Genomic DNA, 27,730 nt, shown 5'->3' with positions numbered 1-27,730 from the left:
ATGCACTTGTGTGGATCCGCAGCCTGGATTCAGCTGCACACCCACAGCACAAAGAGCTGCAGCCCCACAGAGCTGTTATAGTTCTTGCACACACACAGCACACGGATATATGATGCATCATACTTCTTCATCAGTTTAGAACTTAGTCCTCTCTTTCTTCTACCCACAACAACACTGGGACTGAATCTATGTAAGTACACTATTGTTTTCCTCTGTTTTAAACTGTCTGCTGCACAGGCGAAGAACCATAAATCCCTATGTGTAGAGGATTATACAACAGACTGTACATATGCAGTGGTTCCCAATCTGGAGAACGTGATAACTAAGCAACACTGTTCTCAATAAACATGGCACACTGGCCTTTAATTCTCAAGTTGATTAAAACATGTAAAAAATGTAACTTCAGAAGGACTAATGCTCAGCCTGCTGGTGATAAACTATTTTCTGTGACCTAGTGTAGTTATCCTCAACGTCAAGTTCTATTAAGTAAATACCAGGGGTTCATTTGATTCATATGTATGAAATAATATAGTAGAATTGATATCTTATGCAATGTGTAATACACTTTTATGGCTGTTGAAAGACATGAAGTAGGGCAGAGTTAATGAATTAATGAGTGGTGAAAAAATATCTGGCGAAAGCCCAGCAGATTGTCAATGGTTTAAATATTACCATACTTGAAACCAGAGTCAGGTGCTTTGTGTCTATATTACAAATATCATTGTGTTGTTAATGTCATTAGAGGAAGCTACAGACTGCTATGAGTTCAATCTAAGTTTAAGTCTTCATCCAAACAATTTACAAGATCTAATGAAGGATTTGAAAGGATTGGGATTTTGAAAAGCACATTCACAACTGGATTCAGATTTGATAAAACCTTTCCCTGATTAAAGTAATAACGAGGAGGCAGAAAAATGGCATCCAGACCCCCAGATGTCAACATCTCACCACAAACTTGATTTAAACTATTAAACTATTGATATCGTAAGTCCTCTTCTTGATTTCAATAGGTTAGTGAGAATATCAGCCAAGCGTGTTCATGCACTAAAAGTTGAACTGTTTTCAAGTTTCAAAATAGCTACAGCTGTACACTGTTGTTTTTATGACAAAGACGTTGAGTTCTTTCAACCCTAAACTAGGTTGTAGGAAAAAAAAAATGCTGCCAGTGCAAAAAGCCGCTTGTGGACACAGGCCTTTATAGTGGGGCTCCTGCATTGTGCCTCATCTTTAACTTATTGTTTTGTTCTGTAAAGAGCCTTTTGACAAAATCTAGTTTTATTACCTTAAATATTCCATCTGGCATTGAGCTCAAACATGCTGCCTCCAGGTTAATACTGCGTTGGCCACATCAGGGCAGCACTATGAGTAACATCACTATTGATTTGTGTATTTGGCATGAGAGCATACCTGTCTGCACTCTTTTTCTTTAAATATATCACCATCATAAAATGGTAGGAACCTTATATAGTATAATACAACAGGTGGAAGCTTTCTCAAAATGCATGTTCTTTCCAAAGCACATGTGGAATTAAACTGATGAGGGACTTATTTGAAGCATGCATTAAACATGGTCTCATCATGTCATACCAGTCTTCAGCTTTCAGTGTTGCTTGCTTGACATGTGTTGTCCTGTGTCTGCGTTGTTGCTTATCTGTTGTTGCTTGTATGTGGTTCCTCCTCAGTTTCTGCACAGAGACCTCTGCGCTTGTTCCATCGTCCACAGGATGCATATGAATAGCTTATTAAATCAATGGAGTAAGTACTGAGATATTCAAACACCTTTTCAACTCTACCTTTCAAATTGCATTTCTGTCAGATCATAAATACATCGTGTGTTCACCAAGCGCAAGTGATTTAAATGACTTTTATCTGTACATTCAACTACAACACTGTCATTTTTCTTGACCTCTGTATGTTTGATGTCGCTCATCACAGTTTCATGTTGTGATGTTTTTACCTCATGCAAATGTTCTCTTGGTCATTTGCAAAGTCATTGTTTGGTTTATGTATTTTACATTTTATATACTTTTCATATCAATACATTCACTCTTTATGACTAGTTTATAATGAGCCTCTATAAGATCCTTAAATGCTCAAGTCAAATCATTTGCATCCAAAGTAACATCAAGTATGAAAAAAAAAAATTTATATATATATAATTTCTTTAGCACTGCTGTTGGCTGTTAATGAGCACTGGCTCAATGTCTGATTTACCACCTTTGTATTTACCTCCACACTGTTACTGTTACATGCCTGGGAAGCTTGGTTACTTAGCTACAAGGCTCATGTTTGCAGTGACTGTGTAGGTTGCTGCAGGCCTTTGAGCCATCTGTGTGGTCTACCTCCATTCCTCACTGAGGACTATATGGAATATCATATTATTCAAAAGGATGCATTGGAAAACAGATTAGTGTACATCATCTTAATATTGTCACTTTCACAGGTTGTGCAATAATTTTAAGGCCTGCAGTTTGACTCTCACAAGCTGAGAGTGAAAGGAACGTGTGTGTGGGTGTGTGTGTGCCCTCCAACTATTGACAGGTTCACAGTGCGGTCAAGTTTCATATGAGCTTTGAAAAGGAACTAGTGTGTACGAAGGAGAGGACGGGACATTCAACTTCTGACCAATCAGCCTCTTTGAAACTGCAAACACGACTGGCTACGTTATTCACTCAGACGTGACTTCTGGCAAAGAGGGGGAATCATTCAAACTGAGTAAGAAAAGGCTGATGTCAGGATCAGCATCAACCAACTAAATACGTCGAGGCCAACAACTGTGCCAAACCTATAATTGATTTACATTTTAAATTATTTAGATCATGTTTTCATGAGTCAGAAATGTAATTGTTTTTCAGTAGTTGAGTCAGATTTAAAAAAAATAGATGTTAGCAACAGGCTTCACTGACAGTAATCTAACAAACCTTTTGAAGGCCACATGTAATGTTAATGAGTACAAACTTACAGCTCGCACACATCAGCAACTGATCTAACTTTTGTTAAACTGTTTAAGTTTGCATGGTGGGTCGCCCTTAGAACACAAACCCATTACTATTGATAGATTTAAGATGAAAATCACATAAAATGTTTGAAACAACTTTTCATCTGATAACCTCAGGGGTGGCCCAATCATGTCCTGTTTGTTTATGTGCTCAATACAATCTTATAATTCAAAGCTGGTTCCATTTTGGAACCAATTTCCCCAGACTTATTAAGTTCTATTAAAGAGACTTATCAAGTTTACAAAGGAGTTATAACTCAACAACAGTGTTATTGTTATGTTATCTGTTATCACTGTTCTATGATCTAATAATTTAAGCAGCCATGAATATTACTTAAGGTTTTTAATTTAGATAATGTGTCGTGATGTTTACGATCCCTCCCTGCATGTTTTACTTAAATTACTTGGTCTCATGTACCAGTGTAAGGGGCCCAGTAGATATTTGGTTACAGTCAAGCGTGACGGTGTTTTAAAACCTCAACATAGACCTGAACTAATGCCTTCTGAATAGTTCAAGAGGGGATTCTTTTTCAGTTGAATATTGAATTCATTTAAGTTTGTTTTATTTTCATCTTGGTGATTTAATAGGTGTCTAAATGTTATGTTTGTTAGAGATTTAACTTTTTTTTGATGACATGACCAACTTCACATTAAGTTTGTAAAAACATTATAATGGCATACTTAAAGTTTATTATTGCTATAGTTTGCAAAACTTGGTACATTCTAGCAAATAAACCAAAGCTGTGCTTCCTGTTTACCTAATATTACAGCCACTGTCTACTTTTACTAGCTTTAGGGAAGGCAATGCTAGTATGTCAATCTGCCACTTTAGTCCAGACACAAATATCTTAATGTGTGTTAGATGGAGTGACATGGAATTTATTACAGACATGTAATATGGGAACCAGAGGACAATTAATAATTGTGCCACTAGCAAGGCAAAGCTTTCACTTTTGCAATTTTGGAACACTGTTGGATGAATTACCTTGATACATGTTCCATATACTCATGGTCCCCACAGGATGCACTGTACCAACTTTGGTGATTCCCCCTGACTTTTCATTTAGTGTCAATATTTTATTTTGTCTAGTACTTTGGTTTATGGCCTAATATCTGCAAAGCTAATGACATTCCCCTTAATTTTTTGTAATGGAGTCGTCCACTGACTAGAAGGTCGGCGGTTTGATTCGAGTTTTCCCTATTCCACCTGCCTGAGTGTCCTTGGGAAAGATACTGATACTAACTCAAATTGCCCCTGATAGCTGTGCCCACAATGTGTGAATGACGTGTGATAGAGAAAGTGCACTGTTTAAATTTGTGTGTGAATGGGTGGATGGCAAAACTATTCCGTAAAGAGCTCATCAAGACTAGATAATTGCTCCATAAATACAGAATGTTCACCATCAGCGTCATCTGTACCTTGTACTTAAGCCTAATTAGCAAATATTAGCATTCTAAAAGGCAAAACTAAGATGATGAATACTGCAAACATTATACCGCCTAAACATCACTTGGCATGTGAGCATTAATTAATTAGGCTTATATATAAGAACAGCTAAAAGGCCATGACAAATGCACAAGCACCATCCACATTGAGGAGCTTCTAATAGCCCTAATAATGATAATTTCCACAAAAATATTTATCATAATTTTATTTAAATTGTTTGCATTTACATGCAAAATGTCTTTTTTTTATAATTAATCTTATATTTCAGGGAAAAGAAGTTGAAAAGATGCCCCAATTCCAATATTTATACTTTCCCTTCACCAAAAAGGAAAAGTACATAGTGACTAATACTTTTTGTCCTGCCCCTTGGCACATCACCTCCAAGTAATGACTCTTCAGTTAGTGTCCTGTTTTGTCTTCTTCCTCGGAACTTGGTGCTGGGACTGCAACAGTAACCACATTACCACTTCCCCATGGTATTAGATGGTGTACCACAGGGCGGAGCACAGAACAGTCAAGGCCGTAATAACAGCTTTCTGTTGTATCAGAGAGTTTCCATCCTCATGATGCCTCTGACTTGGGTGTTATGTAATCAACATTCCAAATAATGTTGATGATTTGCTCACTATGTTATCCTGTTTGTTTGGTTTGGTACTTCCAGTATAAAGTGACAGAAAAAAAACACAGAGGCTCATGAGCTGAACACAGAAATACTGTTGAGGTAAGAAGAAACCAAACCTAACCTGTAACCTGAGTTTAAACACGGTAAATGTAGATAGTGAGTGAGGTCAGTGGAGTGGAAGAAACACAAGAAGAAATGTATAATGTATTATTTCCTGAGTGACAATGGATTGTTTTAAGTAAAGACCTCCAAGTGAGCAGGTATCTACAGCAGTTCAATCTCTGGTGGAATCACTGTTGTGAACATCAGTCAGTCGCATGTTATTATACAGTCATTTCAGTGCTAGGTTTAAAATATTTGCAAGAGATTGATTCTGTTGCTTCACATTAGCTCAGTGCAAATGTGCTTGCGTAAAAATTCTTTGTTTTGCATAAAAGATTTGCGTAAGCATTTGCACAAGATGTTCCCATTTATTTAGCTCTGTTTTATTGAGACTGCAGCATTTTAAATGTGACCAATTTACAGCAGCAGACTGCATGTTAGCTGCATGCTAACAAAGACTCAACAAATCTGTTTTTCGGCTCCTTGAGACACTACAACTACAGAATCTCCTATCGTAACAACCAGCTGTCAAAATCCATATCTATGGCCCCCGTACACACCAGGTATTAACATGTGTTTTTTGTGATCCGATCACAAGTGGACAGCTCTGAATGCATGCGTCCACCTGACATTAAAATATGGCCCCACATGCTTCTTGTTTTCGGATCTTAGATTGGATCTCACATCCCTGCTCTAGACAAACAAACACGTACGTCATTTCTGTTAACGAAGACCAAGTTATGTGGTTTTTACCCAGCTTGAGTGTGTCACAAGTGTGTCAGATGTCTACGTGTTTGTTTGTGTGTGTGTGCGTGTGTGTGTACACCCGTGTGCGTGTGTCGGCACGAACGAGCAAAAGAGAGTTAGAGAGATGAGTCGGGGGAGCCTGAATGATTCTCGTGCAGCTACAATGTGAATAAGGATTTTACCAATTCAATGAAAGTATCGACCATTATGTGGTGATCAGTGTTGATAGAGGGGCGGTGGTCGTAAACAAATTAATGTGAAGATTCATAATGAAAGTGCAGTGGGTCAGATGATGTCAGCTGAGTAGGAGGTGCTTCATATGTGGCCCAGGACAGATTCATGTTACACTGCTCAAAGAATGTGGACACATGTGGACAAACCCTCTCCGTATATGATCGAAACCACATGTTAATACCACGTGTGTACAGGGCCTACGCCAAGGTTTTAGCAAAAACTGTGCAGAAAAAAACATTTATTCCTAGCTTAAATTCTTCACCTTAAAGTTTAATAAAATATAAATAATTGATTTATATGATGTTACTTCCTCCTCAGATCCACTTTTATGTCCCACTCAGAAGCTCAATGTAAAAGTTCTTGGCAGTCGTTTTTCCCCAGGAGGCCGTATCTCCTTCCTTCTGGATCCACTTAGCATCTCTAAATCTCACTAACTAACAAGTTATACCTTGTTCTAGCTATTGCAGTGCTAAGCTAAGCTAACAGGATAACAGTCTTATATTGACCTTGACCTTACAATCATGGGTTGGTATCAGTCCTTTCATCTCAGGTCACCAGTATACACATGCATCGTTGCTGTCTCTGTAATTAACACCTTGTTTCTGTGTAATGCAATACAGCACATGACCAGTGGGGGTAGAATCAGAACGTAAGGCAGTTTTGGATCACCACAACATGGCATAAAGTTTTATAGAGAAACTAGTAGAAAGTGACATAACATCTCAGATGTTGCGGCAGTTTTTCTTGCATTGATCTCAACATCAGCAACAATGTTCTCCCGCAGCGTTGCTTTGGTTTCTCTGTATGTTGTTGAGCAGTGACAGTTAAGATGGAAGGTTTTTGGTGAAGGACAATCCAGCTCTGATCTGCTCCCCAGTGGATTCACTTTTATTCCTCTAGATACACAAAAAGCACAGAAGAAAATATTGAAACAATGAGGCTTGTGTTTTTTTTCTTTTAAATTAATTTTCGAATGAATCCTTTCCTTCCATCCTAATTAACCCATTCTATAACTCAGCTACACATATAGCATCATTTCAATCTAATCTATACACAGATTTTTGACGCCACAAACAAGACTAAGTTATCGAGTACAGGAAGACTTGAAACATGAACAGGAACAGTGAGTTATCAAACAGCTATTGTCATTACTGTTCATTGCATAATGTTTACAAGACAAATTCAATATTGGGTTAGTTGGAAATGGATTGAAATCTATTGATCTCCCATGAATCTCCTCACAGAATCTGCAGGACTCAGCCTCAGGCTCACAGTGCAGACCAGGAGGATCACTGTTATTAAAGGATTGTTGGATGGCATCAGCTTGAGCATGTGGTATCAAATGGCTTGGCCAAGGTTGTAATGTGGGTAATGCATCAGTGATAACACCTCCAAACTGACGTCAGTGCACTTCAGACAAACACATTGATCATAGGTCAGTGGCTGCCAGCTTATGAAATGGTTATTGAGCACCGCTGCTGACAAGTCATGACGCCACTGAAGTTGTTTAATCAATCAGTCAAATTTGTATAGTCGATATTCACGAATCACAATTTGTCTCCAAGGGCTTAACAAGGTGCAACATCCTCAACAAGAGTGAGGAATAAAAAATCCCTATTAACAGGGGAAAGATCTTTTACAATCCCAGGACAGACAGAAGTGCAAAATAAGTCACGTGTAGCTAAACACATCAACAAAATTACAATATTAAATGATTTGAGGAAACAGTTTTTAACATCATGGAAAGGTGTATCAATGTTTTTATACATAAGGAAATGTCTGATAGAGATGAAGGGAGCAGTAATGACAATTGAAATTGAGGAGTTAATATGTAATATGTATGTTAATATGCAGAATATGTGAGTATATTGTATATCAAGCAGTCTCTACGAAATCAGAGTCCACGATCAGCTGCCACCACGATCCATGATCCACCATTACAATCTCTGATTCGCGATCCACCATCATGATCTATGGTCATATGGTAATCATAGTGCTGTACTTGAAAATAAACAAACTTTACGAACTGAACACATTTTAAATATGAAACGATAACCCAACTACTAAATCTTAACACTATTATGTGTGAATTCTGTAAGATATTCAAAAAGAAGCATGCAAACATATTTAGACAAACAGAAATATAAAGCTTGTTGTTTTTGTTTTTATGGCCCACAGCATAAATGGTTTGGTCCAATATCACTGTTCTCATTGCTAAATATCTTTGTTTGCAAAAAGCACTGGTGTACAACTGACAGACAATGTTAGTTAACAGATGGTGAACATAGTGAAACAATTAGCGTTGGAGGAGACCAAAATAATGCCAAAAGGAGAGTAAATATTGGATTTCCCCACTCAGAGGGGCAGAAAAGTGACTTAAATGATAATTTGACTCCATATTTGCCGGGAGTGTGGTGCCATTGTTTGCTAAGATGGTGGATATAGCTCTAAGAGGAGAATGATGTGACTGTATTATGTTTGTTCTGCTGTCTAGAAGTGGAAAGAAAACAAAAAATGCTGCTTTGAAAACTAAATTGATACCAAATTTTATCTTTATCTTTATGTCACAACTTGATACACCCTGAAGTAGACTTCTACATCAGCAACTGTTCTTTTATATGCAATTAATTATGTAAGTATCTGCACTTTAATGTTGCAATAAGCAATTCATTACCCGTTATTTAAGTGTATGAATTGTTATGGTCTCTGCTTTCTCATGTTAATGCCATATGTAGTATGTGCACAGTTCTGACATGCAGATCATGTTCGAATGAGAACAATTTTAATGTAAGTGCTAAGTAATCACATGTCTACATCCAAAAAGCTGCATTTCTTAATCTTAATCGTGTTAGAACTCAAAAGTAAATGGGACATACACCAACCACTGTACTTTTCCTTCCACAGTTTATATTCCTCAGTAGTGACCTAAGCCATCATTGCACCATCCACCACCAGCTGTGGTCAACAACACCAGTGGGGAGCCACAGCTATGTGTGATGTAGCTCGTCCCTCATTGATCTGTCATCTAACATGAAACACTGATACCCCCCCAGCTGCCGCCCCTGCCTTCATAAACTGCAGACGAAGGCAGAGTTCTGAGGCAAGCATCACGTCACCTTGGAAAATCCATGAAGCAGTTTACAGCTGCTGTGGTATGGCACAGGCTCAGCTTTAATTTACAGGCAACAGCCAAAAATGTTGTGACCAGAGGGCTGTTAACCAATCTTCTGCTATGCTGCAGTTGCCTGCGTTGTCGACTTTGTGCCCAAAGTCAGCGAGGCTTTAAAGATACTGTTATCTAACTAAACTCTGACTATTCAAGACCTGATTTGGATTCTTTTCCATTTTCGTGATGGAGTTGAAACTGGAAAATATCTATATTTGTGTGTGTGTGTGTGTGTGTGTGTGTGTGTTTGGATATTTTAATGTGTCTCGCGCAGTGCATGTCCTTGTGAAAGAACCTCCTGTGATTCATCTGGTTCATTAACACTTATTCTGTATAAAAGAAAACAGCAGATTGAGCCAACTCCTCTTTAACGTAGTGTGACTTTTATCATTCTGGCTTCAAGTGTGAACCCAGTGAGTCACCACCTTGACATCACCTAATGACGTGAATCCCCCTCGGGACAGGGTGACAGGGTCCTCTATGCTCGGAAAGGTTTGGTCCTGAAGTGCATAAACACACACACACACACAACATCCCCTCTGCTCCGAGCTAATATCACATCCCTGTACAATCTTTTGAAAATTCCTCAGAGAGAATCCTTGTGTTGACAGATGGAAATCTCGCTTTGGCGCAAACGGGTTTTTATTGTGAAACATTCTTTATCAGCTGAGAGGACGTCAGCAGGGCGATGTTGACATTCTGTGTGGTCAGACGTAGGTCAAACTCACAGCGGGTTGTGATGAGTGCCCTTCACCACAGACGGGCATATTTCCCGCATGTCGCTTGTGCAGCTTTCCAACTTTCACACTCTGTAAAAAGAAAAGTGTGTGCTGGTAAAGAATCCGATTTTGGAAGAAACTAACAACACAACAGCCATGAAAAGCAGACAGAGTGGGACATGGAGAGTGAGAATGGAAGGGAGACACACTGCAGAGTGCGTCTGTATTCAGCAGCAACAGTTACAGTGGCATTATTACCTTCCTTTGAAAATCATGAGATGCAAGATGCAGATTTATGTATATTCTGTTTGCACTAGAAGCTGGAAAATAATTCACACTATGACTTGTTTGACTTATGTATATATATGAATATTATTTTTTGTGTGTTTTAGCTCATTGCTTTGGTTATATGGCCTTCAGCATTACTGTTTTGATTCAGTCTCTCAACTCTCATCATTATTGTTTCCAGACACAACAAGCAACTTTTTTCTAGTAAATATATCTGATAGGTAAAGGAGAGTGAAAACTGACCAGCTTACAAATATACACAACATTCCTGAACTATATGTGTGAACGCCAATGTCAGAACCAGCTTCCAAAGTACATCCAATGTCTGACTGAGCCAATGTGTGACTAGAACAGGTCATTGTCTGGAGAATTTACAGCAAGTCAGTGTGAGTGGACGTTCTGCACAGAAGTGATCTGCAGAGGAGTTGTGATGCATGTTTCTCAGGGAAAACCTACGGGTATGTGCAGCATGTGTGAAAAAGAAACTCTCAATGATTGTGATCTCAATGTCAGAATATTGTTCAGTCTTTGGAAGTTACAGTTACTAACACATTTGTTATGCCATTCGCAGTACTTCTATTTAGATGTAAAAATTAGTCACTTGCCACCACAAAATGATTTATGAGTATCCAAAAACTCAATTGCGCTTTCTATGGCATCGACTATTTAGTGTCAATTACACAGAGAATGGTATTGAATAAGGAAGTGATACTTGCTGGGCGCTCAGGCACATGGCATAGCATGCTGTACTGTGGGTACCCTATAAACTATAAAATTAGGTGTTGCTGCTGGGTGTAACTGCACAAGTTTGTGTTTCTAGCATTTTCATCCAGACCTCATGTGTGCATAAACATTCACATTCACTCACACTCGCTCCGACATGGACAGATCAGCCCACAACAGAGTCTGACATTATTCCCTCCTCCACACACCATTACTCCACCAGTAATGGTTATAGAGTCAGTGGCAGCGAATTTAAGGTTAAAAATATGGTTTATGTAATAAATATTGGTTATAAATATGTAGTGTCATTAAAAAGTCATGCAATTTCCAAAAGTAGCTGGACACAGTAGTTTTGTATAAGTATTACACAGAAAGATCTAAAAATGGCATTCATTGGTGGACTATTCTCAGCATCTCATTTAAGTAACTCAGCTGAGTTTTTGACTGTTAGAGATACAACAGAGCAATGTTTTTATGAGTGGAGACTGTTTAAAGGTCCAGTGTGTAAGATTAAGGTGAAAAGGAACTATTGTCAGAAATTTAATGTAGAATAATCCTCATGATGTTTTCACTAGTTTGTTTCATCTAAATTGTATGAATTGTAGTTTTCTTTACCTCAGAAAAGGTCTTTTAAATTTAAATACTTTATATTTAAATACTTTATATTTACATCGAGGGGACCCTCTCTATGGAGGCTGCCATGTTTTTTACATTGGTCCAGACTGGACAAACTAAACACCTTTTGAGTTTTTATGACAACTGAAGCTACCACAGGTTCTTTATCATGTTTGGAAGGAGAGGGTGAGGTGAGGGGTGTTCAGCTGCAACATGCAACTTCAACACTCGATATCACACAATTCTACACACTGTACCTTTAAATGACACATGCTCAAGATAGCAAGTATGATTTATGCAGATTGAAATACAACATGCTACAGTCCAGTAGGAACAGGGTAGACAGGAATAGAACAATAAGACCCTGATCAAACAAGAGCATCAATCATATTTGAAATATGACAAACCTGTCTTTGGTGAAGATTTAACAACAAGTAACAATTCTTTATTAGATCCCAAAGGGAGGTGTAAAGAGTTAGTGAAGCACAGTCATTCTTGTGCAGAGAGAAAAGAAGGGGCGGTGAGTGATTCAGACGAGAGAATGTAGACAGAGAGTGAGTGACAGCTAGGCGATAGGGCTGCACTGTAAGCTTTTCTCTCTGACAGTGTCAGAGCTGAAAGTGCAGTGATTGTTTAGTCCGGAGCCCAATGAACAAAAGCAGCCTGAAAGACCGGGGTTGATTCTCTCAGCTTGATTGACGAAACCCTGCCAATTGTGTTTGTGTGTCAGTGTGTGCTTTCCACCAACGTCATTGTAAAGGCGAGAGAGGCTGTTGTCATGGGAAACACAAACTCTGACCTTCGGTGTTGTTACACCAGCACTCTGTGGTGGAAACTAGGTCAGGAGTTCGAGATTGACTGTGGGAATTGAAGTCACTCTCAAACAATTCAATAATGTCAGGTTGATCAGCACCTCTGTCCCCTTTCTCTTCATGAAAAGACCATCTGCCTATTTAAATTCATGTTGCCCAGTCAGACTAGTGTTACCTGCGCCAAGGACGTTACATTTCTTCTGTGTTTGGTTGGATTACCTCAACTTGTTGGAAGGATGCAGCATGGGTCTGGGAAGAACCCATTCACTTTTGGTGCAGATCCAGGATTTTCTGTTTTCACTTTCTTGAACATGGCAAGATTCTTTTTTTCAACTTTTTAATTGATTTCTGAGAGAATGATTCATGGATCCTGATGAAAAGAAACATATATAAGGGATTGATATTTAATAATGTGTGCAATTTGGTGCAGATCTATATTTCATTCTGATATCTGACTCCAGAACTGCAGTCTAACAACAATTATTATTATTAGTAGTAGCAGTAGTAGTATTAACAATAATACTTATTACTTATTAATCAAGTATTACATTAATTGTTGCTGCTATCATTAATGACATCTTTACACTCTTATTGTTTTCATTATAACTAGTCAGAGCACAAGTGTTCCTGGTCTCTCTCTCCTCTCTCCTCCCCATCCACCCTTTCTCTCTCTCTTCACTCCCCTCTTTTCCACCCATCTCTCCTCTCCTCCACATTTTTCTCTGCTCACCCCAACCGGTCGAGGCAGATGACTGCCCACATTGAGTCTGGTTCTAGAGGTTTCATCCAGTTATTGAGGGAGTTTTTTCTCTCCACAGTCGCCAAAGTGCTGCTCATTGTGAGAACTGTTGAGTTTCTACATTTTTAAGGTCTCGACCATCTATGTGAGTGCTTTGAGATAATGTATATAATGATTTGGCCCTATACAAATAAAATAACCTTTAATTGAATCTCATGAATTTAATTGTGGTCTCATAAGGGGACTGTTTGGGCCTTGGCATTTTATGGTCTCTGTGCCATTCTAGTTCCTTTGCCTCTGTTTTGTCCAGTGCTTCAGGAAGACATGTTTATTTCATTAGCTATTGCCTGGGAGCTACATTGTCCCATTGTCTTCAGAACATAGGCCTACTCCTGCCCTACATGCACTGGACTACAGAGGGTGTTTGAAGGCATATAACAGTTAAAGAACATGTGTACTAGCTTTGTTGCAGTTAAATGAAGGGACTCTTACTACCAACTCTGCATTAACTATGAGCTATAGCTGGCTGGCTGTCAGCTTAGCTTAGCACAAACTCTAGAAGCAGAGGGAAATGAATATTCCTCTGAAGTCTTGTCATCTCCGTACAGTTATTTAATAGCTAGTGCAGATTCCAGGTAATTTCTCGCCTGGACAAGAAATTGTTCCATCAAAAAGGTCCCTGTTGATGAATGGTAGATGGTCTGTATTTATTTAGCACTTTTCTAGTCTTTATGACCACTCTAAGAGCTTTATAGTACAGATTTGCCATCCACCCATTCACATAAAGTGCATTTATGTGCAGCACTTTCTCCATCACACATCACTCACACACTACTAATCGTACTCATGTCGGTTAATTTGGTTTAATATTTTCCCAGATGTGTTCACTGAACAAACTGTTGGGTTTCCGCTATGTTCTGTGCCGCCTGTCCTCCCTCCCCCGCTGACCAGGTTAACAATAAACAACATCCCTAATCAGAAGTTTGTGGGACACGTACAGGACTTGACACGTTGATTTGAAGTCATATCGCCCAGTCCTAGTTCAGTATCTTGCCTAAGGGAATTAAGGCACACAGAATCAGAACCATCAACCTTTTGGTTAGTGGTCGACCCGCTCTACCTCCTGAGCCCACAAATTGTCAGTATAATAATTTGATTAAACGCTGAACATACTGTTTTGCTTAGTAAGATTAAAAGTTGCTGGTGTTTTGTTTTGCTCTAGGCAAGACAGTAAGTCAGGCAAGTGTTTTTCCAAATATGACAAACTATCATTTAGTTTTCTGGTCTGGTGCAACCAAGAAAGCAGATTGGACACATGCTTCCCATTCAAGAGGAACAGCAGGATTCACTGTTACATTGACCAACCTGTTATTGGCATGTCAGTTCAATGAAAATGTTTCCTGATTGTAACAATGACAGGTTATGAAATAAGCATTTATATTTAATGCAGGCCAATATTACTCACCTTCCATTTCCTGCTTTGGCTGCAAAAGCGAACACACCTAGGGGAAGGGTGGGACGAGTCCAGTCCCACCAGCACGAGTTTGACTCCCAGAAATGAGATGTTGTTGCTCTAAAGAAAAATAGAAAAATAGAAAAATGTTCTTTTAAGTTTAAATATGAGTAAATTCTGGTTATGATAGACTGCATCTTTTACACCATACAGGTAGTAAGATATTTACAGTTTTTTGTACTTTTCTTCAGTTCAACTACTTGCAGACACATTCCACTGCTGTTGTCTCCTATAACGGCTAACTGTCCATGTACAATAAGAAGCCATGTTCATGAAACCAGTTAGAGACTTTAACTCTGTGACATGGAGCATTGTCCTGCAGGAAGTAGCCATTAGAAGACGATAAACTGTGACCATGAAGAAACAATTGATCAAATTGATTGTTATATTCAGACTATGGGTTAGAATACATTCCTCACACCATTACAAAATCAGATTGTCTCTGTTCAGCACCCTCAGCAGAAATCCAGATTCATCAGACCAGGCTATGTGTTTCAGTCTTAAAGTGTCCAGAGTTGATGAGTCTGTGTCACTGCAGCCTCACATTTCTGTTCTTAGCTGACAGGAGTGAACCTGACCTCTGCTGTTGTAGATCATCCACCACCATTTATTTTCAGTTCACAGTTTCAAAGTGTGTTTGTCTGAGTTACTGTTGCCTTCCTGTTGATGACTATATTATTAACTGTGCATGCAATAAAAATATGCTGACAGGAAAAAGGTTTGAAATGCAAAATGAAATAATGATAATGATTTTACCTTTAAAATTATCCAGAGTTCTTATTGCCTTATAGAAGTCTACCTTCAATACACATTGACCATCAACCTCATTCATATAACAATAGTTTTAATTACGCCTTTTCAGAAATGAGATTAAACCTTCATTATGTGTGTTGAGGAAAAACATCTCACTTGACAACTCTGGACAGTGTGTGTTCAGTATCCGGCGGTGTTATCCATTGTTCCTGTCTCTATTTTTACCCTCACGTTATTCTCTGTCTTTGTTTCTGTAAAGTGGAAGCCCTTACTCTCATCTGTGAAGCGAATAAGTGGCAGAGTGAAATTAGACCTTTTGTTAGCTTCTCTTTCATTTCGTTGCTTTCATATAGTAAGATGCATAAATTGGTCTTTTGATGGTCATCCCGTCTTTTGTGTTGATCAGTGAAGCAGCATTGCACAATGGTATTATTTTACATATTGTTGGATTGGTATAGATCAAGAAAATGAATATGAATCAACTGTGTTGCAAACTAGTGCCATTTAATACCTTAGTGGATAAATGTCAATCAGATTGATGCACCAATGTTCTAATACAGTTAGCCCTTCATCAAATTAATTTAGAAATATCTACATGTGTATATATTTATATATAAATGGAGCATTGGTAGCCAGTTGGTAGCTGGTGATAGGATTGGACTTTGGGCCTGTATCTTCAATGTAGCCTGTCTTACCTGTTTCTTCTTAATTATACATAACATCAAATACTGTACATACTCCAACTTACAGATAATGCAATTATTTATATATATACATACACATACACACACACACACACACACACACACACACAGATAGATAGATAGATAACCTCACACATGTACAGTACATAAAGTGCTGCACGAAGACTTAATGCTTATGTGACCCCTCTTTTCCAGTGGATATCTCCAGGATGTGTGATGTGGACGTGTCCCCAGAGCCCACCAGTCCCACCCTGTACGGAGAGTCTTCAGACAAGTACTACAATGTGGACCGCTGGCAGAAGCTCCGCACGGCTGTCCGCAAACTGGAGTTCTGGGAAAACTTTACTGCCGAGCTAATCGGAAGTGGCTTTTTCTCCAAAGTCTATAAGGTATTCCTACTGTCCTCACACCATTTCCCCCTGTTGCATGCCTACATGGGAGCTGCTATCAAAGCTTGCTTTGTTTCGGCAACTAATTGGGACATTCTTGCCATTCCGTGATTGGCCCACCAGCTCTGGAGACCATGGGGGCGCAGAAGCCGACTCATCTCGAGCTGAGACTTATATAACTTTGAATGTGATACCGCTGCTGGAGCAGAGCTACAAGAAGAGCTACAAGAAGAGCTGGTTTTCATATGTTTAGGCTTTGTCTATATTGAAATGAGCTAGATAGGGGCCACAGGATGCATGGATGATGGGGGGAATCAGCTCTTTGATTTGCCCATATTGAGTGAATGTGAGGAAGTTAGGTTTTTTACATGAGCAGAAAACTATTTTCCTTCAATTGATTAATTTAGTTATTTTAATTCAGTTTAAAGCTTGCTGTCAGACTGTCTCCACTCCCTCTCTACTAGTCTCTTCATCACCACTGATACACCCTCCACTGCTGTTACTACTTCTGCTTCTACCAATGTCCTTCAGGTGATGCACAGCACCAGTCGGAAGGTGATGGTGGTGAAGATCTACAAAAATGACGTGGACCAGGACAGCATCGTACGAGAGATCAGCCTGTTGCAGAAACTCTCCCACCCCAACATCGTCAGGTATCTGTCTGCTCGTGTCTCTAACTAAAGCCTCCGAGGTTTGTCTCATGATTCTGCAACAGCAGAAGAAAGTGCCTGAGGATTTCCCTCATAACACATTCTTCTCTGTCGGTACAGACTCAACACCCTCCCACGCATCACACTCTCCCTGCCACTCTTTTTTTCCCTACATCTCAACTTCACAGTCTGTAATGTAGGAACAGTATTTATACCTTCTATAGTTATAAAGCAGTATAATGGCAATGACATTGAAAGGCCTTTATACTTATGTAAGTACTTATGTATGATAAATAATAGAAGTATTTTTCATAGTATAGATAGATAGATAGTTAGACATACTTTATTCATCCCCGAGGGGAAATTCTTGTGTTCCAGCAGTACAGATGTGCAATAAGTACAAGTTCTTTTTTACATAGAAAGAGCATTCATGCAGGATGGTAGTTGAGTTGTTCAGGCAGAACTAGGTTGAGGCAAAGTTAAAACAGAGGTGACTGGGTTGAATTTTTCAGTAATCTAAGAAGCATAAAAACATAAAAACATAAAACAGTGCAAAGAGTAAAAGTGGTACAGTGATAAAGTGATAAAACAGTGCAAGTAGTAAGTGATACAGTGATGTGCAAAAGAGACTAGCTACTATATACAATCTGCAAAGAATAACATCTACTGATACCGAATACCAGTCATTATAAATAGCAGCGAATACATTCAATTTACTATGCAGATGGGAATAGGAGACTAATGTAGTTGAGTTAAACAGTCAGTTGTTATAAAATAGTATAGTTACTAAGCAATGAAAAAATTGACATTAAAGCATGGCAATCTATTACAAGTATGCAATTTCACTTTTATGCCATATGGAAATAAGTAGAAACCAAAGACAACCTGCCATAACAGAAACATAATGATAATATCTCAATATGCAATGATATGCAATATTGTTATTACCTTATATCACGTAGATGTAGAGTACATATTTGCTAGCAGATGCAACACAAACACAGTATTATCATTCATTTGGACATGGGTTTGATGGACGTCCAATATTCACCCTCTTTTTGCTCTTTTAGTCTCCATCAACCCCTGATAAACACATCTGGTCCTTTAAGAAATGCTTCACTGTGTTCACTATTTGTTAACTGGACTGACTTTCCTGATAATTGGTGCTGAGTAGGTTGGTAGTGTATCGTGGGATTATTGAAAGTTTTCCTGTAAAGACCAGCGGCTGAATGCAACGTGGGTGGGAGCAAAACTCGTCTTGAAAGTAAAATAATGAGCTGAAAAACACTCAAATAGCTTGTAAATAGAATCTTACTATTTTTTATAAGTGCATGTAGGTGCATGTGACACAATTGACGCTCGGCCCTGCTGCAGCTACACTAACATAGATGAAATGAGACCTTGGTGCTGTCTCCAGCAGTTACATAATTCAGACATAATGTTTGCCTAAGCAATCTTATTTTAGCCTTGAAGCAAGGTCATGGCTGGAGGTTTATCAGAGTGGGGCGCATTGTATCTGCTGAGGTCATCCTGTGATTACCTGCTACGCACCAAATTCAAACACACACTTTGTGTTAATGAAGTTTGCTGAAGCCAATGTTCTCAGGATGCAACATGAGTCCTATTTAAAGTCAGTGCAGGTGTAAAAATATTGTAAATTGCTTTAGAAAAATGTAAATGTGAAAAGGGACAGGTTACTCAATGTTTTAATTATTGAATCTGACATTAAAGGTAAATATGTCCATTTTTTTGTATGCTGTAGACAATATATGTAGCAGATTCTATTTGGTTGTCCAATTAATATTCAAGCATCTCTCTGCAAGTATTTTACTTTCTAAAAACTACAACAAAGTCTGCTGCGAGCATCTTAAATCTGATGTTTCATATTCCTCTGCACCGCACAGCTCCATTATTAAAACAGTGCATTTTACATTCTTTTATCAGCGTGAACACACATCCTGTAGTTTATTTTCACTTAGTCCCAAATCAGCAGCATCAAATATGGATTAATCCACCCCTGGAAATAGTCTCCACAGATACAAAAATATGTACTATATCTACAGTAATACATTTCAGTAATAAAGTTGATGTAGAATTAATAGCATGTATTTTCTCTTATTGTAGATATCTGGGAATCTGTGTCAAAGAAGACAAACTGTATCCTATCTTAGAGGTGAGTCATTGTTAGTGTGAATGTTCCCAGGCTGGCTTTGTTCTGAGTATGGAAATAAAACCACAGCAGATTGTACTGACATGAGCTGATAGGGACAAAGGAATGTTCAGCGAGCTGAGTCAGGTGTGTGTTGTGTAACCTGGGCCTCCGTCCAGCAGTATTCGCAGTGATATCAAACCTTACACCTTATCATAAAGGTGTGGATAGGTCACTACCTCGGGAATGAAAGCATATATGATAAGAACGTTCACATAGTCTGATATTTTTACATTGTCCGGCTGACTCAGCTTTATTAATATAAAACAAATTATAGTAAAAACCAACACACAGTGTGTTAGTGAGGTGTCGGACGTCCATTAGCTACCAGAGCAGCTTCAATGGGCCTTTGCATTGATTCTAGAAGTGTCCGTCATCTGCGGGGATGATTCTTACAAAACATATTCCCTCGCTTGGTGTTTCAATGATAGTGATGGAGAGCGCTGTCGAACACGTCAGAAAGAGTCCTATACAAGAGCGAGCTGAAATCAAGACACTGAGTAACATTTGAAACCTTTCAAACCTTGGAACATTTGAGCCTGGTTAAGACTGTAAACTGGAAAGGTGGAAGCTCGGGCGGCGGAGGCAGGGACGACTTAGGAGGACGTCATATTTAAATGGACCACCTTGATGTGAGAGCGGCTGTGAAAGGTGTGTGACTGACTGTATGTCCTGCTCTCTAAAACATGGCTGTGCGTGTTGGCTGTGTTTCAGTATGTCAACGGTGGCTGTCTGGAGGAGCTTCTGGCCAGGAAAGATGTTCCCCTGTGCTGGAGAGAGAAGGTGGACCTGGCCTGTGACATAAGCAGAGGGATGATCTACCTGCACTACAAGAACATTTACCACAGAGACCTCAACTCAAAGGTAAGACAACCCCCCACACCCAGTCTCTGTCTCACTACAGCCTGTGTCAGTCCAGCCTCCTCCACACCCCCCACCCCGCAGGGCTCATGACAGTTTCATCTCTTCTCTCATCATGTGCTCTCACAATCAGAACCTCAGTCACCTCAGCCACTGCAGAGACCTCACAGGGGGACACACTGTAGCTGATACTTGTCCACCACAGCTCAAAAACTAAATGTTGGACATGAAAACACTTTAATACGTTGAAGCATATACCGCCTGAGCCTGTCTCACTAGGATCTTGATGAGATGACACTTTCACTGCTATGTGAAAATCAAAACAGCAGCAGAGATGAGCTGTGATTTAATAGAAATAATCAATACTCAGAATGATAGTCCCACATGAAACTTTCATGTTTAAGGAAACGTAACAGCTGCCCACTTCAAACTATTTACTTTGAAAGTTGCTGACTGAAGTGATGGAGGTGGTATTTGTGGTAGATGACACACCGTCTGTGATGTGAGGTTGCCACATGCAAACGTTTATTTCTATAAACGTTGTAGTTTGTTCCTGCAGTCTCTCCATACGTGTTATTTACACATCAGGGGCTTTATCTTCTTCATGACACCGGCCTTGTGCAAAGCTTGTGTATCTGAGGGTGCCTGTGTTGAACTGTGTAATGATTTGATATGTTTTCTTGTCCGCTCTGGGGCGTATGACACAGTTTTTCAGAATTGGCTTGAATCATTCTCATTTCTGTTGGAACAGACTGTCTTCAGATTTGATATGGGGTCACAGGTCGAGGTAAACACACACTGTAGAAGGAGGAGGGTGGTCTACCTCAGTTAATTAGCTGTAGCTATGGCTACAGAGATGTCAAACTATTATTTAACGTCAAATCCTGTGTGTTGATAAGAATCTAAACAAAGCAGGTTTTGTGTTTAGTTCAGTTTAACAAGTTGTAAAACATTTGTGAACATGTCAGGTCTGCAAATATCTCGTGCTTGACTCATAGACACTAGTAGAATAAAGGCTATAGTCTGAAGATGACGTCATGATATCACCTCTCTGTTAGGGAAAATATAAAAGTGTTACTTCGATGAAAAAAGCTGAATTGATCGTGGAAAGATGAACACCAATCCAATGATGGATTAAATGGATTTTATAAAACCTTAAAGGATATAATTTCACATATGTCATTAAGGCCTTTACACACTGGGGCCATTATTTTGTGGGATGAATTTGCATGTCAATATATTTTTCCAAGTTTTTTTTTTTTAACATGAGTACGTAATGTTCCCAGCAGGATGTGAAACTGTCCCACCAACTTCCTTGGAATGACATGTGAATTCTCCTTAAGGTTCTCTGTCTCTACTCTTCCCACAGGATCCCACATTTGCATGTTGGTTATTTGTCACCCTCGTGTGTAGATGTCTTTATAATGTAAACACCCACATCCATTAACTGAATCAAGATCCAAAAAGCAGGAATTTGTACTTTTGATTCTTTTAAACCCATGTTGGTTTTATCCCACACTAATAAACCTGGAAAGAAAGCTCACTGGGATTAAGTTGCCCACTTCACCAGTGGCTGGACATGTGACGTTTCTGACTGTTTCAGGACGTCCAAAAAGCAAATTACATTCCAAAGCCCCCTCGACAAATGCAGTCATTGTTAATATGCCTCAGTAACTCTGCAAGTTAGCTTGAATTAGAGTTGAAGCTATGGAAATTTGAGGCCCCTTTTAATGAATGCTTACAAGCTGCCTTTTTTTTCTCTTTGTAATCTACAAGAGCGTTCCAGTTTTATTCCCCAAACCTTTGCTTTCCTTGGCAGAGACATGAGGGGCCCTGGCTAAATTTAGACGAGAGGTCTGGGACCAGAGTTTTTCCCAGGAGAGCCTCATAATGACAGGCTACTGGATGGAAAGGGCCTCTGGTGCAATTGGAGCCACATTTTTAGAGATTTATTTTACCTAACACTTACCCTCAGCTAAACCTAAAGTTACCCAAACCTAAACCTAAAAAAATGTATTCACATTAAGATTTAATAATTTATGTGGACTTGATTTTGGTCCCAACAACATGGGTAATACCTGGACCACACACGCACAGGCAAAGATTTATTAACATTTGATGTTTTCGTTGTCAATCATCTTTTCATTTGTTTTGTGATGTCATCAACACAGCTCTTCATGTACATTCCAATTTCTTTCTGTGGATTTATCTATATGCAAAAACACCACACACACTGTAAATGTTACACACTCATACTCACACACACACACACACACACTTCAGGCCACCCACTGTTGTTATGCAACATCTCTCCCACTGTCGGCCCCTCGTCGCCCCTCCATCGCTGTCTGGAAACTAAGTGATCCATGAAGAGATTAACTTAATTTAAAAAATGAAACAAATTAAAAAGTCAGATATCAGCCTGTCAGCGAGCCTCGGTGATGGAGGCTCCTGGATGTCACACAGGCACAACGGACTCTCTTCACATGTGGTGTGGCTGAATTATTTAGTGTGCTGGAAAGGTGCTGACTGAAGATTCTATTGAGCCTATTGATACGTGGAGAGACTGAAGAGAGACTGTTTGTCTGGCAGCTGGATGCTCACTTTGTTCCAGGGAACACAAGCACACTCAATGGAAGCACATTTAAGGATTAAAAGATTCTTTTTAGTTTTAATTAAAGACAAAATTAAAAAAGGAACTGTTGATGCTGTTTTTTTTAACAGGCATCATCAGCCTTACACTGCCATCTGCTGACGAAACCTGTGAACCTGTGATGCATCTATCTCCTGTTTGCGTTTGTGCAGAACTGTCTGATTCGGGTGTCCTCTCGGGGACGGGAGGCCCTGGTGACGGACTTTGGCCTCGCCAGGGAGGTGGTGGAGCTGCCCGTTAAAGATCTCGGCAGGAAGCTCTCATTGGTGGGCTCAGCCTTCTGGATGGCCCCTGAGATGCTCCGAGGGGAGCCATACGACCGCAAGGTAGAGGATAAACTGCTATTACTATTACTGTTTCAGCTGGATGCAGATTTACTATGTTGACATAATGTGCTGCAAGCATTGTAAACAATAATTCATACAACAGGCATGTATTAGTTTGCTCTTTAAGTGTCGTGCAACCAGCTGTAAAATCCTAGAATATATGCTCAAAAATGTATGGGTCTGCAATAATTCATTATCTTTACTGTTGAATCATATACTGATTATTTTATAAATCAATTTATTAACTATTTGATAAGAAAACTGCGAAAAGGTTAAAAACCCCAAATAATAACATTTTTGTTCAAAAGAATACATCTCTGACTAAATTGTACAGGTCATATTTAGTATATTTTTATTTGGAGTTTGTTTGGTATCAAACTAAAGGATTGTATCTTACCTAACTGATCTCAGGTGGATGTTTTCTCCTTTGGCATCGTGCTCTGTGAGATCCTGGCCAGGATTCCTGCTGACCCAGAGATTCTACCCAGGACACAGGTGCAGCTCAATTTGAAAGTCCTTTATCAGCTAGTGTGCAGCAATTTCCATGTACCTGTAATAACTCCCATGATCACAACTAGTTGAATGGTTTTTTAATATTGTGTTAAGTGGTAGTAAGATTTTATCACTAAACAAAGTTGTTGTTGATTTAGTATCTGAACACTGATGAGTCGATTAATTGTTCCAGTAACAGAAAATATCTCCCCTTTTTTTTCTTATCCAGTTTTATCTGATGCTCTCCCTGATGAGCAGCCATTTGTTTGGCTATAATCTGTTTGTACTGGAGCGGTGAAAGTGGAGGTCACATGTTTACTATGTAGTCAAAGCAGAAACTCAATTATAATAAAATAATGTCGATAATAAAGACAGTTGTGTCAGCAACGTGTGTGGACACGTGTGTGAAGCACTTCAGCCAGGTGGGCTCCACGCACAGGTGAAATTTGAATGAACCTATTCATTTAAAATAAGAAACTCAAGGAGAAGGAAATAATAACACTTATGGATATTGAATGTAACAAGTCCTTAGCCTTTCTTAATCTCAAGTATTGACCCAAAAACACCTCTGAGTCAGAGCTCACCTCATATATCATGTGTGAGTAAATGAGTGTTCCTCTCAGGATCAGCGTGTGAGCAGCAGCATATGTTTTCTTAATGTGTGTTGTCACCAGCTAGTCCCAAAGAAATGGCACAAATGTTTATTGTTCCGCTTACAGCACAGATGCCCAGTAAAATGTGTGACTGATGATGTCTGTGTATTTCAGGACTATGGGCTGGATGTGAGCACATTCAGGGAGTTAGTCAGCGACTGTCCTCAGCGTCTCCTGGACTTGGCAGCCAGCTGCTGTATGGTAGGTGGATGGAGGATGGACTCCATGCATGGAAACACGTTAACACAGAAACAAGGTCACAGCAGTGATGAGGAGAATTGAAGAAAAACATTAGCTGACAAAAATATTGTTTTAGCAAGTAGCTATATTTATATGAAGCATTATTTAAATCCATACGGTGCATTTTTTGTTGGTGAATCATCAATAATAGTCAAAAGGTTTCTTACCTGCACTGTAAATCATCACGATAATTTTCACTAGTTCAGTGGAGGCAACAGGACATTTGTGAAGGTTAAGATGGTTGATGATGTACAACACTACATTAGTTACATGTTGAAAACTGACAAATGTGTATATTTTATACTTGTACTGTGTTCCCTTGTGGATACTTGGATATAAGTATTTTAAATGTGTGGTATGTTTACTGGTCTTCTTCTTCCCTGCCTTTGCTGGGGCATTGCAAAATACCATGGGACATTACTGCCACCTGTTGATCAGTTGAATATTGTGAAACCATAGTGTGCATTGCGTTAATTATGTTCACATGCACGGGCTTCCTCAAACACTTGTCTTTTCTCCTGTCTCAGTTGGAGTCCTTCAGACGACCAGCCTTCACAGAGCTGCTGGATGAGCTGGGTGAAGTCGCTGAGACCCTCGAGCCACCGCCCAAATCTGACCTGAGCACGAGCTGAGCGGTCCATCAGGAAACCCCACCCTTTCAGCATCAGGGCCGGACGGTCTGAGATTATTTGCCACTGTCTTGACAGGAAACTGGACTGAATCTGAGTAAAGACAACACCCAGTCGGGGGTTCCGGCCTCTCTGGCTTCACTCTCTTCCACTGCGCAACACATGACCACAGTGGAACGTGCCTTCACTGAGGTGGTGCAGATATACAGTTTTAGATGTGCTTTCAGTGGAAACTATCCTAACTTCTCATGGACACTATGCTTTACATAAACAGTAAATAGCAGTAAGGCTTGTAGGAGTGAATATAGAGTACGATCTGGTTTTGTTTGTTTTTGCTGACGTCTTTCTTGACTAAAGCGCTAGTCCGTCTTCATTCCTCTGTTTTTGCTTTTAGTATTTGTTCTGTAACCAACGATACAGACGATTGAGTCTGTTGATGTATTTTCTGCCTCCTCTGTGTGCTTCTGCAGCCCAGGACTCTGCTCCAACAGGAAATTGCAGTTGTTGACCAAGCGAGAATGACAATAAGCTTCTCTCTACTGGGACTTTAACAAAGGAATCACCTGACATGAGATCATATTTGATGGGACTAAAAGGTTTTCCAGAAAGCACAGCATTAATGGATCAACACATGGGACTAAGGAAACGGCTGAAGAGATTATTAGTCATTTTTTCTATATTCTGAATAGTTGAACTTGAGGCAGAAACCTCAAACATGCCATGGTCAAACTTAAACTACTCTATGTTCTGGTTCACTGTTAATATTCATGTTGGTATCATATTAAGCTATTTATTATTTCCATTAAAGTGTATTCAGTAATGAAAGCCTCCAACATATCAGCTTTACAGGAACAAAGAAGAAACATCATTAGGTTATTGGACCTCACTTAGCATGATGACTTTGTGTTTAGATGATATTTTCTCCAAAGAATCTCAATATGAAATGACAAAAAACTCTCTCTTAACTGCATCTACAATTCAATGTCCCCATCTGTATTCTGCTGTAATTGTTTCTGAATTTATGTGTTAGGTTTGAGTTCAACATGTGTGTAAATATTTCTGCTTTTCTCACGTTTTGTTCCCAGATAGGGGTTGGAAGTGTCTACATTCTCTCAAGTTTACCAGTTCTGACTAATTTCTGTTGTGTGTGTGGTCTCACAGTGATTTTTCAGGCAGCTACAATACAACACAAACTCAGACAAGCCACTTTCAGTTACTGCCCCTATTAAAGGGTCAGTGTGTAGGATTTCAGGGGATCTATAATTTTAAAAGTTGTGTTCTTGCTAGTGTAAACTATTGTTATATATTTGTTACCTTAGAATGAGCCCTTCATAACTACATCAGGAGCAGGTCCTCTGCCATGCCCGCCATGTTGCACCTCAGCCAATAACAGACAAATTAAATACTGAACACTGACCTGAAGGTCACCTTAGGTTTTACATTCTTAAAGAAAAAGATGTATTCATCTGGTTGCAATCTGCAACTTCACCACTAGATGCCACTAAATCCAACACACTGGCCCTTTAAATTTATTCGGTCTTTTAATTGGCACCATGTAATCTAGTTTTCAGACTTCACACAATTGCTAAAATATTGAAAATATATAAGATTATCAAGAATTATCTGAATACAGCAAAATACAAAATCTGCTGGCAGGCTTTTAGCACAAACATAATGTTGAATTGGAATTACCATGTGAAGTGCCTTTAGATAATTTATGTTGTGATTAGACGCTATATAAATTAAAATTTAATTGAATTGATTTGATAATCAACTCACCAAGGAAATAATGTCTGAAAAGTAGAAAAAACTTTATTTCCCATTTAAATGGGCAGTTTCGTCCATTCAAGGTAAATAACCGTCTGCAAATCAGAGTCACTGCAAGATTACATGGAAAACTAATGTAACCATTTTCATTCATTCTACTAAACTAAAAATGGAAGAATAAAGTTTCATCCCAATTGTATTGTGTATTCCTTCATTTACTCTAATATTAAAACTTTTTACAAATGCTCATTAAATGGATTATTTCCTGGGATGGATCCAGGTCAGTTTTTAAAATGACCGACACATGCTATTTGTTCGATCATTCTTCTCTCCAGCTGTACGTTCTGTATGAGCTGTTGCTCTCAGCCTCATGTTTCTGGTAAGCTATAGGGGCAGTATAATGAGTCTTCATCCACTTTCCCAGGATGCAGTATTTTGTAGCAGGTTTATAGGAGAATGGGGCTGACAGAGAACAAACGTAAACACAGATGGCATCATTGTTGTACAGTCGTTGTGATGTGCAACAGTAACATTTACCTCATAATGATGAGATCACAAAAACCTTTGCCACTTAATAGAAAACATGACTTTCATTTATTGTAAATATGTGCAGTTCATCACATTTGACGACTGACTTTGTGTTAACATTTCGAACTTCTGGTCTGGTCCATGTCTGGTT

The 27,730-nt window shown here is 39.2% G+C and overlaps 1 protein-coding gene across 2 annotated transcripts; it reads left to right on the top strand.

Moving 5' to 3' along the window:
- On the top strand, nt 1-27,250 carry LOC109633622 (dual specificity testis-specific protein kinase 1-like). 2 transcript variants are annotated; one of them, XM_020093632.2, is made up of 10 exons: nt 1-190; nt 1,683-1,755; nt 16,378-16,571; nt 17,103-17,224; nt 19,346-19,394; nt 20,145-20,294; nt 23,097-23,270; nt 23,682-23,765; nt 24,530-24,616; nt 25,183-27,250. In XM_020093632.2, exons 2-10 carry the CDS (start codon nt 1,725-1,727, stop codon nt 25,285-25,287), a joined length of 996 nt encoding a protein of 331 aa, XP_019949191.1. In that variant the 5' UTR covers nt 1-190; nt 1,683-1,724; the 3' UTR covers nt 25,288-27,250. The 2 variants fall into 2 exon arrangements, with proteins under 2 accessions (XP_019949191.1, XP_019949192.1); XM_020093633.2 differs by lacking the exon at nt 1,683-1,755 and having other exon boundaries at nt 50-190.
- The last annotated feature ends 480 nt before the right edge of the window (nt 27,251-27,730 follow it).

This window comes from Paralichthys olivaceus, chromosome 4 (assembly GCF_024713975.1).
Source record: "Paralichthys olivaceus isolate ysfri-2021 chromosome 4, ASM2471397v2, whole genome shotgun sequence".
In the NCBI taxonomy this organism is placed as follows: Eukaryota; Metazoa; Chordata; class Actinopteri; order Pleuronectiformes; family Paralichthyidae; genus Paralichthys; species Paralichthys olivaceus.
The sequence above is the reverse complement of the archived record's forward strand: the minus strand, read 5'-3'. Positions and strand labels throughout refer to the sequence as shown.

Excerpts from the sequence above, each read along its gene's own strand:
- LOC109633622 (XM_020093632.2), top strand. The coding sequence starts at position 1,725 with ATGCATATGAATAGCTTATTAAATCAATGGA. Across the intron at positions 23,271-23,681 it reads GGGAGCCATACGACCGCAAG|GTGGATGTTTTCTCCTTTGG; the intron begins GTAGAGGATAAA and ends AACTGATCTCAG. Across the intron at positions 24,617-25,182 it reads TGGCAGCCAGCTGCTGTATG|TTGGAGTCCTTCAGACGACC; the intron begins GTAGGTGGATGG and ends CTCCTGTCTCAG.